General features: G+C 36.3%; 1 protein-coding gene across 3 annotated transcripts in view; it reads right to left on the bottom strand.

Moving 5' to 3' along the window:
* ARHGEF38 (Rho guanine nucleotide exchange factor 38) overlaps positions 1–16623 on the bottom strand; it is a 147085-nt gene that overhangs the window by 33118 nt on the left and 97344 nt on the right. For all 3 annotated transcript variants that reach the window (XR_199126.3, XM_013054018.2, XM_004748124.3), the window contains exons 5-6: positions 11318–11335; positions 896–1095 (exon numbers count right to left, since the gene is read on the bottom strand). Coding sequence is in view for 2 of the 3 variants with exons in the window: in XM_013054018.2 (XP_012909472.1) it covers positions 896–1095; positions 11318–11335 (218 nt within the window). In the remaining variant the exon portion in view is untranslated. The remainder of the gene's footprint in view (positions 1–895; positions 1096–11317; positions 11336–16623) is intronic.

Raw genomic sequence — 16623 nt, 5'->3', positions numbered from 1 at the left:
AATCCTTTGCCTATGGACTATCTTTTAATTTATTATGGTGTCTCTTCCTCTACAACTTTTTTATTCTAGACCCTTCTTTATAATTTTAATTTATTAACACAAATACAGATTTTTTTTCAATTAAAAATTTAGAAAACAAAAACAACAAAAATAAATGAAACTGTTGGAGCAGTTAGCTGCAATGTCCTACCATTGTTTTAATGTTAGAAGTACAAAGCCAAGTACTTATGGACACAGATCACACTGACAGAGGACCCACACAGTCTATCCCAATGCGTTACTACATCGCAGATGATAGAAACCGTGCAATTGTGCCTCCTGTTTTGAAATCTCTATTTCCTTCCAGACATGAATTTTACATCTCAGCTAACAAATGCCTCACAATAATTCTATAATTTGAGAAAGAAATACACTTGCTCCCTTCAATGGAGCAATTATGGCTACAAAATCTCTATTCTTTATGTGTTAGAACCAGATGAGCTGTATTAGCTGGGCCTGTTTCACCACCGATGTGGCTGGAGCTTCTCACTACTCCAGCTTTCTGGCCGTGCCATGTCTCCTTCTTCCCACACGTATCACCAGTGACAGGAAGACTACATGCTATGATATCATCAACCCACAGTATGTCACCAGGCAAGCAGTCGTGAATGGAGGTTGAGTAAAGGGCAGCTTGATTTTTTAAAAAATTGTCTTTTTTTTTTTTTTTTTTGTGCCTCATGACCTCGAGTCCAGCTGGCCAGGCAAAACTACACTCTGCCCCTTAGCCTCTAAGTCTAGATATCGAATGATCATGGTCACAGCAACTGCTATAAGTACTTAGATATTCTGATTCTCAGAAGTATAGGCAGAACACTCCAATCACAGAAAACACTCAATTCATTATGTTTCTACTTACCTAAATCTTTCCGTCTTTTAAGTTCATTGATGTTCACATTAACGTCTTTCACTGCAGTGAAGGCATCTCCCAGTGCCCTGAAGTCTGGGTGGGAGGGAGGGGTGGAGCCTCGAAGTTCACACAGCAAGAGGGGGTATTTCATTACACGCTGGATTGGTTTGATCATCAAAGAGCCCATGTCCAGTAAGTTTGGTTTGCCTCTACAATAGAGATAAATAATATCAGTTTCCCAGACATTTGTTTTATCATTTTTGTGATTTTTATGAGTAATCCTGAAACTGTTTTTACCCTTTATTTTTCCTCTATTTGGCTGTATACAATTTCTAAGAATAGAGCAAGAGCAATGAATGACAGAGAGAAGCCAGGCTAAAAGACCCTACTACTAAGCAAAAACCTACAAGAAAGCAAATGAGCGTTATCTGTCCACCAAGAAGGACTCAAAGCAGGATTTCCATCCATGTTCCTTTTATACTTTTTTAAATAACAAGATTGATAATAATAGTGGGAAATAATTTCAGAATGCATTTTTCCATGACAACCAGAAAAAATGCATTTTCCTGACGGTATTTTTCTGATTATTACTGAAGAAAAGAAACTCATTATTTAAAAAGTATATGCAAGTATACTTGCAAGTATAGTCAAAAGAAAGCATTGTTTCCTCTCTTCTACCAAATTGAATAGTTGAATTCATGATGTTTCAGAGGTTCTACCACAGTCTCCAAAAGAGATTTTTAATAACTGCAACAATGTAAATTCTGTAAATTAATTATTAATACCGCCATTATCACTAATCATTGCTATCACACGACTTTCCACGATTTTCCATGTGGAATTCTTCTTAGCCAATAGATCTTCAAATGGCCACATAAAAGTGAGCATTCATGCCTGGCTCTTCCTTTAGGAGCTTCTGAGATGAGCATAGAGTTATCCCAACTAGCCAAGCAGTTCACAGGAAGTGAAAAACCTAGAAGTCATTGTCCAACCCACTGTTCAATCATTTTTTAATGAGAAGTCAGTGGTTTTTAAAAGCCTTTTTATGCAAAGAGGCAAATAAAGAGACACAATAAATGGATATGGGTAGAAATTGTGCTTTGAATCTCTTCTGGTGGACAGATACACTCAGTTGTTCTCCTTTAGGTCTTTTGTTTGTTTGGCTTTGACTTTGGTTTGGGGGTTTTGTTTTTGTTTTGTTTTTGTTTCTGTTTTAGTAGATAAGAATATAGATGGTTTTCAAATCATAGTAGGTGAAATTTTTTTATTCTTCAATTATTATTTGTAAATATTAATATAGAAGGACAACTTACCACATCATTGGAATGGTGAAATGGATCTACAAATCTTTGGACAAGACCAAAGATAAAAGTTTACCATCAGAAAAGGTCTGAAAACACCTCAGAGACCATCTTATTGAACTCTTCATTTGATAAATGAAAAACTAACAAACTTTGATGATCATGTGTATGTACACACACACACACACACACAAGCCAGCCACCCTCTATTATATCTCCCCATTTTAATTTTTATGGTAGCACTTTTCAACTCTATGGAATCATTTTGTTTCCCTATTTACCAGTTTATGCTCAATTTGTCTGTCATCACTATGTGTCTGGCATGACATATAGTATTTTCTCAATGAATATTTGGAGATTGAAATGATAGATTTTGGATTTTCTGTAATGTGCTTTTATCTTACATTGAAGTTTTTTCAAAAACATTGCACAATGATCCTGAATAATAGAGGAGTTTTATCACATGCTGAGAAAATAATGACAGTATAATAAAAAAAGATGGAAACAAACAAAAGTCAACATTTTTTTAAGGAAAATCAAAGTAAATATTAAAGATCTGCAAGAGAATAAAGAGCTGTTTTAATATGATTTATCTTGTACTTTCTACCCATTTACACAAATCTCTTAAGGAAGGGAGGAAGGGCTATCAGGAGACAGGACAGCAAGGAGGGAATGAAGATAGGGAGAGAGAGAGTTTTGGTTTTCCAGGTGTACTGAGTGAAGCGGATGGGAAAAAATGTAAATCTATTATGAATGCTAAAAAAAGTAACACAATATATTTTCTAACTGATGCTGTATCAAAAGCAGAACACTTGAATATGAAATATAGCATTTTCTTACATATCTCAAGCAGAGAGTCTTCAGCAATACAACAGTATAGACAGTTAAGTGGAAATAATTCCCCTAAATAAAAACAAGTCTGGAATATAGAAGGTATTAACTTGACCAGAAGAAATCATATTATCTGTATGATTATAATCAGAATTTCTTCTACATGCTTCCTTTGACTATCATCAAATATTAGTTTATTTAATCTAAAAATTACTGAAAATGCCATCAATTATAAATATAATCAAACAGCTCAAAGAAAACTCAATTTTAATAAGATAGTTTATTAGCATGGTCTATTGTTATATGCATATTTCAAATTTTTAATTACAAAAAATATCCCCAGATGTATTAAAGGACATGCTTGTGTCTCCGAGCTGCCTCTTTTCTTCCTTATCAAGATCTTTCAAAAAACCAGCCTCAACCCTTTAGTTGTGTCCACATCTCATCATTAATTCTTTTTCCATTACTCTTTTACATCAAACTTCTAGTCTCTCCCTTTTCTCTTTCAAATGTTAATAATAACAATTACAAATGAAACTGTTTAAAAGTGTCAGAAATGCAAATATTTTAAAAGGCTTTCTCAAAAATGAGAAATCTCCCAGACACTTTTGTCTTCAGACATGTACTTTGGACAGCCCAAGTGATGAGCAATGATATTCTGATATCTGCATCACACAGACAAGCAATATGGTAGAAGAGATAGAGGATGTCTTTTGAGATAATGACACTCCAGGCATTCACCCCATCTAATCCCTTCCAGTAAGATTAAGTTCTGATAACTGCGAGAGGCAAATGAGTCCTATGGGTGTTTTAACCCAGCCTAGCCAAGCACCCATTATCATATGTATCCGCAAAAGAAAGTAACCATTTCCCATATATACCAGGCTAAAAACTAAGGTAGTCATTAATTTGTAATTCTGTTTCATCTTCCTCTGTCTTATCATGAATACTTTGACAAGTATTTAGTACCGTAAGTAGCTGCACTAATCTCATTGTGAATTACTAGGACTTTACAAAGTCAAGTAAACACAGCTGGCTTTGTTTTAACAGCAGCCAGTTTTGCTATAGCGAGCTTCCCATCCAATACAAGAGAACAGTCTCACACTGAAAATAAAAATGACATTTAAACAATGTAAAAGCTGCGGTGGAGGACAAAGAATCAGATATACAACATTGAGGTCCATCAATATATCTTAATTAGAGGGAGAAAACAGAGGAAGGAAAAATAATCATTTAACTATTGATCAGATTACTTTGAATTTCCTCTTTTTTATGACAACAAGTATCCTAATTTAATATTAATTTTACAGTAGCCACAAACCATGTATACTGTTATTGAGTTTATTTTCAATTCACTCTCCTTTAAAAACACCTTAAGTCAATTTTATTTTATTTTATTTATTTGTTTTTTTAAAGATTTTATTTATTTATTTGACAGAGAGAAATCACAAGTAGATGGAGAGGCAGGCAGGCAGAGAGAGAGAGAGAGAGAGAGAGGGAAGCAGGCTCCCTGCTGAGCAGAGAGCCCGATGCGGGACCCGATCCCAGGACCCTGAGATCATGACCTGAGTCGAAGGCAGCGGCTTAACCCACTGAGCCACCCAGGTGCCCCACCTTAAGTCAATTTTAGAAAAAACAGTATTTTCTTATACACACAAATAAACAAATAGGATTTGACACAAATAAAAAATTGTGAAAATAAATACAGAGCCGTTTACAAATTTTAGGAGATGTAAAGAACATGAATGAATAGTAATTTATTTATTACTGGAGAGATTCGAACCAGAGAGAACCAGTAATATGGAGAGGTAATAATTTAATCATTCCCCAAAGATCCATTAATTAGACCCTAAGAACCTGTGGAAGTAGAGAGAGAGGGAGGTGGGGATTAGAATAAGAAGAACTGGTTGCAAACCTGTTTAAGAAATGGCCTAATTTCTAGGATGCTCCACAAATAAGGAGATCATTTGGAGAACTAAGAAAGAGCTCTTGGAAGTTGAAAGAATAATAGGAGAAATATGGGGTGCCTGGGTGGCTCAGTGGGTTAAAGCTCTGCTTTCGGCTCAGGTCATGATCCCAGGGTCCTGGGATCGAGCCCCACAGTGAGCTCTCTGCTCAGCGGGGAGCCTGCTTCCTCCTCTCTCTCTCTCTCTCTCTCTCTGCCTGTCTCTCTGCCTACTTGTGATCTCTGTCAAATAAATAAATAAAAATCTTAAAAAAAATAAAAAAAGAAAGAATAATAGGAGAAATAAAATCTCACAAGTGTTGGAGAAAATATTCAGGAACTTTCCAGAAAGAAGACCAAAAATACAAAGGGATATAAGATGGAAGGAAAATGTGAAAAAATTAGATTGGTCTGAAAGATCCAATACTGAAATAAGTAGAGTCCCAGAAAATGGGAACAGACCACATATGGGGAGGAAATCATCAGAAAAATAACTCAGGAGAAGGACATGAGTTAGCATGTTGAAAAAACTCACTGAGTACTTAGCACAATGGAATTGGATTCACACCTGGGAATTCAGGGAACATCTGACTATGGGAGACAAAGAGAAGACCCTATAATCCTTTAGAGAAACACGTGAACAAATGGGCACAAACACATGGTGAAGAATGAGAACAAGCTTCAGCTTTCTCATAGCAACACTGAAAGCTAGAACATGAGGAAAAATTGCCTTTAAATTCTGAAGATGAGAGATTTTTAATTTAGAATTCTATACTTGGTCAAACTATAAATCACCCTGAAGGTAAACTAAAGAATTTTTGGATATAAAATTTCTTAAAACTTTACTTCCTGTCCATTCCCAGTGAACACAGGAAAGTACCGAAGGATGTACTAAAAACAGGAAAGAGGTAAAAAGATGCTCCAGGGTGACAAAATCTCCTTAAAGATAGCTGTGCCCAGTTACCCAGTCCAAACTCAACAGGTCAGAAAGGTTCTGGGAAAGACAATTTTAGGGAGAAGAAATTGAAAGCATCCATAATGCATCTAGCTCTCTCAAGAGATGATGGTCCTGAGTGTGGCATTAATGAGTAGAACAAAGAAAACTGGGAAAACGAAAATAAATTAAACAAACTGTAAATAAATAGATAAAATAGGTCACTCCCATAAAAACAATTAATCAGTTTATTCCAAGGTTTAGCTCTGAAAAGAAATTTACTCAGATATACTAAATAGAAGAAATCAAACACTGACTATTGCTCCAATCCAAATGTCACCACGTGGGTAAACTGAAGAGATGGAGAGCGTGTGTGTGTGTGTGTGTGTGTGTGTGTGTGTGTAGTGGGGATGGCATAGGGAGAGAGATAAATTCTTGTTTTCCATAGGGGAAGTCAAAATATAATACCTAAAAAGGGAAAGCCAAATATGTTTTTAGGGTCATGAAGATAAGTACCAAAATATTAACAAAAAGGTGTGAAAATGCTTATGTCCTTTAGAAGTAGGTAAGAGAAGAGGGGACTGCTATTTTTCTTAATCCTGTGGAACTTTTTTTTTTTTTTTAATTTTGTTCTTTGAGAGAGAGAACAAATGGGGCAGGGAGCAGCAGAGCGAGAGGGAGAAGCAGAGTCTCCACTGAGCAGGGAGCTCAAAGCAAGGCTGGACCCCAGGACGCTGAGCCAACTGAATCACACAGGTGCCCCACGATTTGGCTTTTTAAACCATGGCACATATAATTTTATAAAAACACAAAGATTTTTAAGGAGGAAACATGCAAAAATATTCAAGAAAATTCTGAACAGGAAGAATATTGAGCTGAGATTACATTTGAACCTTGAACATGGATTTGAACTGCACAGCTACTCATACACGGATGTTTTTTCAATAAATATGGCACAGGAATGAGTATATTTCCTCTTCCTTATGATTTTGGGGTTTTTTGTTTGTTTATAAAGATTTATTTACTTATTTTAGAGAGACAGAGAGCGAGCGAGCATGTGCTCTGCGGGGAAGGACAGAGGGAGAAAGAATCCTCAAGCAGACTCCACACTGAGCTTAGAGCTTCACAAGGGGCTAGATCCCAAGACCCTGAAACCATGACCTGAGCCAGAATCAAGAGTCGGCCTCTTAGCCACCCAAGCTCCCCCCACTTATGATTTTCTTAGTAACACTTTCTTTTCTTTAACTTAATTTATTGTAAGAACACAGTATGGAATACATATAACTTACAATCTGTGTGTTAATTTATTAGGTCCTCAGTAAGGCTTCTGGTCAACAGCAGGATATTAGTAAAGTTTTGAGGGAGTCAAAAGTTATACATGCCTTTTCAATTGCATGGGGGTCAGCACCCCAACCCCCTGTTGTTTTTAGGGTCAACTATAGGTATATCTTATATTAAAATATAAAGCTGCAGAAATGAAAGCAGTTTTGTGTGGGTATATATATGGACAGAAGAGTAGCACAAAATAGAAAATCAAGAAATAAATACAAGTATGTATAAAAATTAAGTAAATATCACATTCCTACTCTGTAAAAAATGAATTGTTCAATATCAGGTGTTGAGATATTATCTAGTCATAAAGAAGAAAATAACAAAAATAAATTCTTTACATCAAAATAATTTCTGTATAGATCAAAGATCTAATTGTTAAAAATGAAACTATACAAGTTGAAGGAAACAGGAATTACACTTTAAAACAATCCTTGAATTTTTAAGCAGGACACAATATCTAAAAGCCATAGTAGGAAAAAGTGATAAATGTATTTCGAAATTCAAGCTCTGTAAGGGGTGCCTGGGTGGTTCAGTCGGTTAAGTGTCTGCCTCCCGCTCAGGTCACAGTCTGGGTGTGCAGGGATCGAGGCCCGCATTGGGCTCCTTGCTCAGTGGGAAGCCTGCTTCTCCCTCTTCTCCTCCCCGCCCCCCACTCAGGTATGTGTCCTCTGCCTTTCTCAAATAAATAAAAAATAAAATCTTAAAAAAATTTTAGCTCTCTGATACTATACAGATAAAAACAAAAGCAGCCATAAACTATGTTAAAAGTCAAATGACAAGCTGGAAGCATATAAGACAGAAAAAGTGTTAATATACTTGCTAATTAAAGAGGCACTATCAATCAATTAGAAAAAGATGAACATCTCAATGAAAGTAATCAATAAAAAAGGCAGTCCATTAGAGGGAAATGCAAATGGTTAACCATACATGAAAAATGCTCAAGATTATTATTAATGAAAGTTAACACAATACAATAATATTTTAAGCCTTCTGCGTTGCCACAGGTAGTAAAGATACACATATTAATTGTTTCTAGGGCTGGCAAATAGGAGATAAATGGAAAAATCATATACAGGCAGTGGGACTAAAAATTAGCTTAACTTTGCTTAAACTTTCTGACAGTATCAAAAGCCCTTTGATCTAGCAATTCCACTTTTAGAAACTCATTCTAAGAAAATCAAGTTATTGTACAAAGATCATTTATAAGAATAAACACATAACATCAATCTTTACAGGCCAGAAAGACATCATTCAAGTATCTATAAGGGTTGGGTAAACCGAATTATGATATATACATCAGATAAAATATTATGCAGTCATAAAGCAATGTGGATTCGTTTACTGACATAGAAATGTGTCCATGATATACTGATGAATGAGGTAGTAACTTGACATACAGGAAATATATAGCAGTCCTATGTTAGTCAATACGCACGTGTGTGCGCCTATGTGTGCGTGTGTGTGTAGAAAAAAATTGCAGTGAAATGAGGGATTCATGAAATGTTAAAATAGTTAACTCTGGAATGTGACTACTGATTGTCTTCACTGTCTTCATTTTGATTTTCTATATTTCACAGTGTTTCTTTAATAATTTAAAAATTATAAAGCTTAAGAAGGCAGAAATAATATTTTGGGATCAATAGAAATCCTGACTCCAAAGGTGGAAGTATCTGGTCAAGACAGAGAATACATATAAAAAAGTGTAAAAGCATAAAGATGAAACACAGCATCTCTGTAGAGAGTTAAATTTAGAATAGTTGAGTTTTTCTTGCTTTAGAACATGGGACTTGTATCAGATGCTTTTCCGGGGACTTTCTGGTGCAGGATTCTATGATTCTTGTCCCTTCAGTACTGTCTTTGATGTTTACATAAGATTATAATTCAAAATAAACATTTTAGAAATTCGGAACATCTTTGTCTTTTTCTGTATTTTTTAAAAAATGTAGATTGTAAAAAAATAATAATAATAATAATAATAATAATAGTAATAAAATGAAACCCACACCCAATTTTCCATTCCCATAAGTAAGGAATTTTTTTTTCCGAGGCATTTAAAACACCACATTTCCTAAATGCACTTCCAGCCACACTATTCCTGGCTTTAGCTGCTAAGGAGCCAAACAATTACAAATCACTTGACACTGCGTTTTACCCTTTCATGTAGCAGCATGTGCGCCTCGTGACCAGAGCGAGAGAAGCTGGAAGGAAAATAACGCAGGGCGAGTGTGGCTTTGATGTGCATCCAGCCCCACGCTGTGATCGTTCGGCCTCTTTTCCCGGTCTTGATGTATAGAAATAGACTAGAGGGGGCATCCAAAGCCTGCTAACTTCCACGCAGCGGGACTGTCCTAAAGCTAGTGCCATTTTTTAAGCAAGTATCTCGATACAATGTACTGTTTGTTGTAGGAGCTGTGTATGCTAACTGTATTAAAAGAATCTCTCACTCTGCTCTGAATCTCTCTCTCGCTCTGGTCTTTTGGTTATAAAGACTTAAGCTTTTGGAAAAGAAGCCCGAGCAGAATTTGTAGCATAAGAAGTTCTTTGGTAATTCACATAGTTCTTCTGTGTGAATCTCCCGTCCTCGGCACAGTGCCATGGGCACAGGCTTTTTAATGAGACAGCCCTCTCCCCACCCCATCCAACCCTACCAGCTATCACAGAAGAGAAACCAGGAAGACCCCAGCGTGTGAAAGGACAAAGGCCCTCTTCCATTATGCAGGTTTTCAGATTCCGTGGTCTCAGAATCTGGAACTCATTAAACAAAACAATTTACATCTGTTCACACTATAGGAGATTATATATATATATATATATATATATATATATATATATAATTGTTTGTTTAATTAAAATATATTAATTTTATATATATATATATATTTTTTTTTTCTTTTGAAAGAAAAGACTATAAAGTGAAAGAACTGGGTGCCTTTTTGGTGCCTGTGCCTTGCTGGTATGTCAAAAACTAACTTCTCTAGCCCCTGTCTGATGGATGCCTGGTTCTGCACCTCACTTCTGGAATTCTGTCTTTCCTCATGGTTGCTATGCAACAAAGCATGAATGACAGGTATTTACAGCTTAAGTTAATATACTTTTATTTTGTAGGTTTTTTAATTCCTCATGTACAGTTTTGGGAGTTTAGAATACAGAAGCACGCACACACATAAAGACATGTAAACAAGCAAACACACAGGATAGGAACTCCGGCTGATTATTGTTTAGATTACTGCTGACCGTGCTAAGCCAAATATGTGGATTTTTTCAAGTCCTGGTAAATTTGAGTTTATATTTAAGCTAATTCCATCTTTTCAGTATTAGACAAGACACGCTTTCCCTTCTATAAAAACAGATGTCTTCCAGAGTGTATGTCTATGTGTGCTATTTTAATAATTTCTATATTGTCTTAGCAACAAGTTATTTTGTTTTAATATTTTAAACATATTATATATGAATGTTTGATTTTTTCTTTTTGAATCATGAGTCCAAATTAGAAGAAACTCAATATTTGTCATAATGCATGAAGAATCTTTTCTTTTGTACATTAATCTACAGAAATTTCAAAAACATTGTGGTATTAATCTGAGATTTTTTTTTTTTAAGTCTAATGTCATTCTTAAGAAGGTGTGTTTTTGGACACATTACGATTGCTTAGCATATGTATGTTAAGCAGTTCCTAAAGAGTTCCTGGCATCAGCAAACTTGTGATTTAAATAAATTGTAACCCAGGATTTTTGTAAAACATTTTGTAAAATACATGAGATAATTTAATATGTACAATCACCTCAGACAAATTGGAAATAATGTATTAAAAGCAATAAACATAATTGTAAAAAACAAAATTTCTAAATTTTGAAAACAGGTTTTTCCCCCATGACCTTTTTAAAAAAATTTTTTATTTAAATTCAATTTAATTAATATATGGTGTATTACTAATTTCCGAGGTAGAACTCAGTGATTCGTCAGTTGCTTTTAACAGCCAGTGTTCATTAATTCAAGTGACTTCCTTAATGCCCTTCACCCAGTTACCCATCCCCCATCCTCTCATTATCGTTACACTTGATTTCTATTATTAAAACAAAAATACTTACTCTTGCATGTATATGTTCCTGAAAGAAAGGGGGAGAGAAGCAAATTAATGTAAATCTGCATATTTGAAGTAATACGCAAACATTATAAAACCTTCAAATTTTTACTACATAAAATAAAATTATAAGTTATTTTCCATGAGTGTTTTATAGAATTCATAAAATAATTTCATTATTTTATAATCATATCTCTAAAACTTTATCTGTAGCATGTTTACACCATCTTTGTTTCACACTCAATATAGGATTAGAAACTATGGATTCAGTTTACAGAACTATTGATTTTGATTATGTGAAAATGGATTTAAACACCAGTTTTTATCCATGATTTACTTCATGAAAAAGAGAATCTGTTAAATATAGTACAAGACTGGGGGAGGAGCAAGATGGCAGAGGTGTAGAAGACCTAAATATCATAGGGTCCCAGGAGTTCAGCTAGATAGTTATCAAACCATTCTGAACAAACTCAACAGCAGATTGAAGAGAAAAAGAGCAGCAATTCTAGGAAAAGAAAAGTGACCACTTTCTGGAAGGTACGAAGTGTGGAGAAGTATATCCCAGGTGACATACAGGAAGATAGATCATGGGGGGAGGGACTGGCTCCTGGCAAGTAGTTGAGCAGCTGGGCACAAAACTGGAACTTTTAAAAGTCTTCTCCACTGAGGGACATCACTCCAGAGGCTAAGTGGGGTGGGGGGTGGAGCCCTCATGGGGACAGTGTGGTCTCAGGACTCATAGGTCACAGAAAGACCAGGGGTGCCTGAGTGTGACTGAGTTCTCTGGTACTGGAGCAGGGAAGCCAGCTGCAAAGAGGGAGCTGAGGAGGGGCTCTCAGCTCAGGGTGACCTTAAACCATGATCCGAGGCACAGCAGGGCCACTGCTCTTCAAGCAGGGTCCCCATAAATGGCAGATATGGGGAGACCCCCTCCTTCCTCCACCAGGAGGAATGGTGGTGTAGGAGCGCATTGCAGGAATCTGTTGGGTTTGGAGACTGCAAATGGGTTTGTGTGCCAGAGATAGAAATGCTCAGTCACAAGCCAGGTGAGCACAGAGTATGGCTGGTGACCAGGGAAATGGGAGGGATTGACTGCTTTCCTCTGATGGCACACTGAGGACTGGGTACCTGTTCTCTCATATCCTCCAGGGCCAGAGACTGGAAAGCTGCAGTTTTCATTCCCATCCTCCACACCTGCAGGGAAAGCATTCAGGGAACAAAAGCTCCCGAGAGCAAACTGGAGCAGATTACTTAGCCTGACCCCTAGCAAGAGCAGTGCAATTCCGCTTCAGGCAAAGACATCGTGAATCACTGCAATGGGCCCCTCCACCAGAAGAGCAACAAGAACATTCAGCCAAGACCAAGTTCACTAATGAGAACTGCAAAACTTCAGAACTATGGGAATATGGCACATAGAATTCATGACGTTTTTCCCAGGACTCTTTAGTCTTTCAAAGTTATTTAAATTTTATTTTTTTCTTATTTTATTTTTTAAATTTCTCTTCTTTCCTATTAATGTTTTTAAACTATTTTATCTCATCAATAGCTTTTTAAAAGTCTTTTAAAAGTTTCATTGTTATATTCATATTCTATCCCTTCATTGTATTTAACCTTATTTTTTGCATACATAGGGTAGTTTTTTTTTTTTCTTTAAATTTTTGGAATACAGTTTCTTCTAACAGATCAAAATATATTCTAAATCTAGCACAGGCTTTGTTCTAGTCTCCAACCTGATCACATTCCTTCCTCTTTCTTTTTTTCAACTTATTTATTCCTTTTTAGAATCTTTTAATTTTCATCTTTATAGTCATATTCTAACCCTCCACTGTGTTTGCTCTTATTTTTGTATATACACAAGTTTTTCTTTCTTTAAAATTTTGGTAGACAGTTTCTTCTAACAGACCAAATATACCAAAATCAAGTGTATAAATAAATTTTAGACCCAAAGACACCTCCAGAGTTAAAGTGAGGGGGTAGAAAACAATTTACCATGCTAATGGACATCACAAGAAAGCTGGGGTGGCAATCCTTATATCAGATAAGTTAGATTTAAAGCCAAAGACTATAATAAGAGATGAGGAAGGATACTATATCATACTTAAAGGGTGTGTCCATAAAGAAGATATAACTATTTTAAATATCTATGCCCCTAACATGGGAGCAGCCAATTATATGAACCAATTAATAACAAAATCAAAGAAACACTTCAACAATAATACAATAATAGGAGGGAACTTTAACACCCCCTTCACTGAAATGGACAGATCACCCAAGCAAAAGATTAACAAGGAAATAAAGGCCTTAAATGATGCACTGGACCAGATGGACATCACAGGTATATTCAGAACATTCCATCCCAAAGCAACAGAATACACATTCTTCTCTAGTGCACATGGAACATTCTCCAGAATAGATCCCATCCTGGATCACAGATCAGGTCTCGACCTGTATCAAAAGATTGGGATAATTCCCTGTATATTTTCAGACCACAATGTTTTGAAACTATAAATCAACCTCAGGAGGAAAGTTGGAAAGAACTTAAAAACATGGAGGTTAAGGAACATCCTAGTAAAGAAGGAATGGGCCAACCAGGAAATTAAAGAAGAATTGAAAATATTCCTGGAAACAAATGAAAATGTAAACACAACTGTTCAAAATCTGTGGGACACAGCAAAGACAGTCCTGAGAGGAAAGTATATAGCCATACAAGCCTTCCTCAAGAAACAAGAAAGGTCTCAAGTACACAACCTAATCCTACATCCAAAGGATGTGGAGAAAGAACAGCAAAGAAGCCTAAACCCAGCAAGAGAAAAAGAAAAAAGATCAGAGCAGAAATCAATGAAACAGAAACCAAAGGAAGAGTAGAACAGATCAACAAATCTAGGAGCTGGTTCCTTGAAAGAATTAATAAGATTGATAAATCCCTGGCCAGACTTATCAAAAAGAAAAGAGAAAGGACCCAAATTAATTAAATCATAAATGAAAGAGGAGAGATCATAACCAACACCAAAGAAATACATACAGTTACAAGAACATATTATGAGCAACTATACACCAGCAAATTTGACAATCTGGAAGAAATGGATGCATTCCTAGACACATATAAACTACCAAAACTGAACCAGGAAGAAATAGAAAACCTGAACAGATCCATAAGCAGTAAGGAGATTGAAGCAGTCATCAAAAATCTCCCAACAAACAAGAGCCCAGGGCCAGATGACTTCCCAGGGGAATTCTACCAAACATTTAAAGAAGAATTAATACCTATTCTCCTGAAACTGTTTCAAAAAATAGAAATGGAAGGAAAACTTCCAAACTCATTTTATGAAGCCAGCATTACCTTGATCCTAAAACAGACAAAGACCCCATCAAAAAGGAGAATTACAGACCAATATCCTTGATGAACATGGATACAAAAATTCTCACCAAAATACTAGCCGATAAGATCCAACAGTATATTAGAAGGCTTATTCACCACAACCAAGTGGGATTTATTCCAGGGCTACAAGGTTGATTCAACATCCATAAATCAATCAATGTAATACAATATATTAATAAAAGAAAGGACAAAAACCATACAATACTCTCAATAGATGCTGGAAAAACATTTGACAAAGTACAGCATTCTTTCTTGATCAAAACTCTTCACAGTGTAGGGATAGAGGGTACAATTCCTCAATATCATCAAAGCCATCTATGAAAAACCCACAGAGAATATCATTCTCAATGGGGAAAAACTGAGAGCTTTCCCCCTAAGGTCAGGAACATGGCAAGGATGTCCCCTATCACCACTGTTATTCAACATAGTACTAGAAGTCCTAGCCTTGGCAATCAGTCAACAAAAGAAATTAAAGGCATCTGAATCACTGAAGAAGTCAAACTCTCATTCTTTGCAGATGATATGATACTTTATGTCGAAAACCGAAAAGACTCCACTCTAAAACTGCTAAAACTTGTATGGGAATTCAGTAAAGTGTCAGGATATAAAATCAATGCACATAAATCGGTTGCATTTCTATACACCAACATCAAGACAGAAAAAGAGAAATTCAGGAGTCGATTCCATTCACAATGCACCCAAACCATAAGATACTTAGGAATAAACCTAACCAAAGAGGCAAAGAATCTACTCAGAAAACTAGAAAATATTCATGAATGAAATGGAGGAAGACACAAAGAAATGGAAACGCGTTTCATGCTCATGGCTTGGAAGAATAAATATTGTGAAAATGTCTATGCTACCTAAAGCAATCTACACATTTAATGCAAGCCTTATCAAAATACCATCAATTTTTTCCAAAGAAATGGAAAAATAATCCTAAAATGTATATGGAACCAGAAAAGACCTCGAATAGCCAGAAGAATGTTGAAAAAGAAAACCAGTGTTGGTGACATCACAATTCCAGACTTCAAGGTCTATTACAAAGCTGTAATCAAAGTAAATTGGGGGAAATCAGAGGGGGAGACAAACCACAGGAGACTGTGGACTCTGAGAAACAAACTGAGGGTTTTGGAGGGGAAGTGGGTGGGCGGATGGGTGAGCCTGGTGGTGGGTATTAAGGAGGGCATGTATTGCATGGAGCACTGGGTGTGGTGCATAAACAATGAATCTTGGAGCACTGAAAAAATAAAATTAAAATTAAAAAAAGGGGGGGCACGTGGGTGGCTCAGTGGGTTAAAGCCTCTGCCTTCGGCTCAGGTTGTGATCCTGGGGTCTTGGGATCAAGCCCCACATTGGGCTCTCTGTTCAGCAGGGAGTCTGCTTCCTCCTCTCTCTCTTTCTGCCTACCTCTCTGTCTACTTGTAATCTCTGTCTGTCAAATAAATAAATAAAATCTTTTTAAAAAAATAAATAAATTTAAAAAAAAGAAAACAAAGCTGTAATCATCAAGACAGTATGGTACAGGTACAAAAACAGACACATAGGTCAATGGAACAGAATAAAGAGCCCAGGGGCACCTGGGTGGCTCAGTGGTTTAAGCCGCTGCCTTTGGCTCAGGTCATGATCTCAGGGTCCTGGGATCGGGTCCTGCATCGGGCTGCTTCCCCCTCTCTCTCTCTGCCTGCCTCTCCATCTACTTGTGATTTCTCTCTGTCAAATAAATAAATAAAATCTTAAAAAAAAAAAAAAAAAAGAATAAAGAGCCCAGAAATGGACCCTCAACTCTATGGTCAACTAATCTTTGACAAAACAGGAAAGAATGTCCAATGGAAAAAAGACAGTCTCTTCAAAAAATGGTGTTGGGAAAATTGGACAGTCACATGCAGAGGGATGAAATTGAAGTATTTCATTATACCACACACAAAAATAGA

Source organism: Mustela putorius, unplaced genomic scaffold (genome assembly GCF_011764305.1).
Source record: "Mustela putorius furo isolate JIRA1106 unplaced genomic scaffold, ASM1176430v1.1 tig00003871_pilon_pilon_pilon, whole genome shotgun sequence".
In the NCBI taxonomy this organism is placed as follows: Eukaryota; Metazoa; Chordata; class Mammalia; order Carnivora; family Mustelidae; genus Mustela; species Mustela putorius.
Note: the sequence above shows the minus strand (reverse complement) of the source record. Positions and strands in the feature narration are given on the sequence as shown.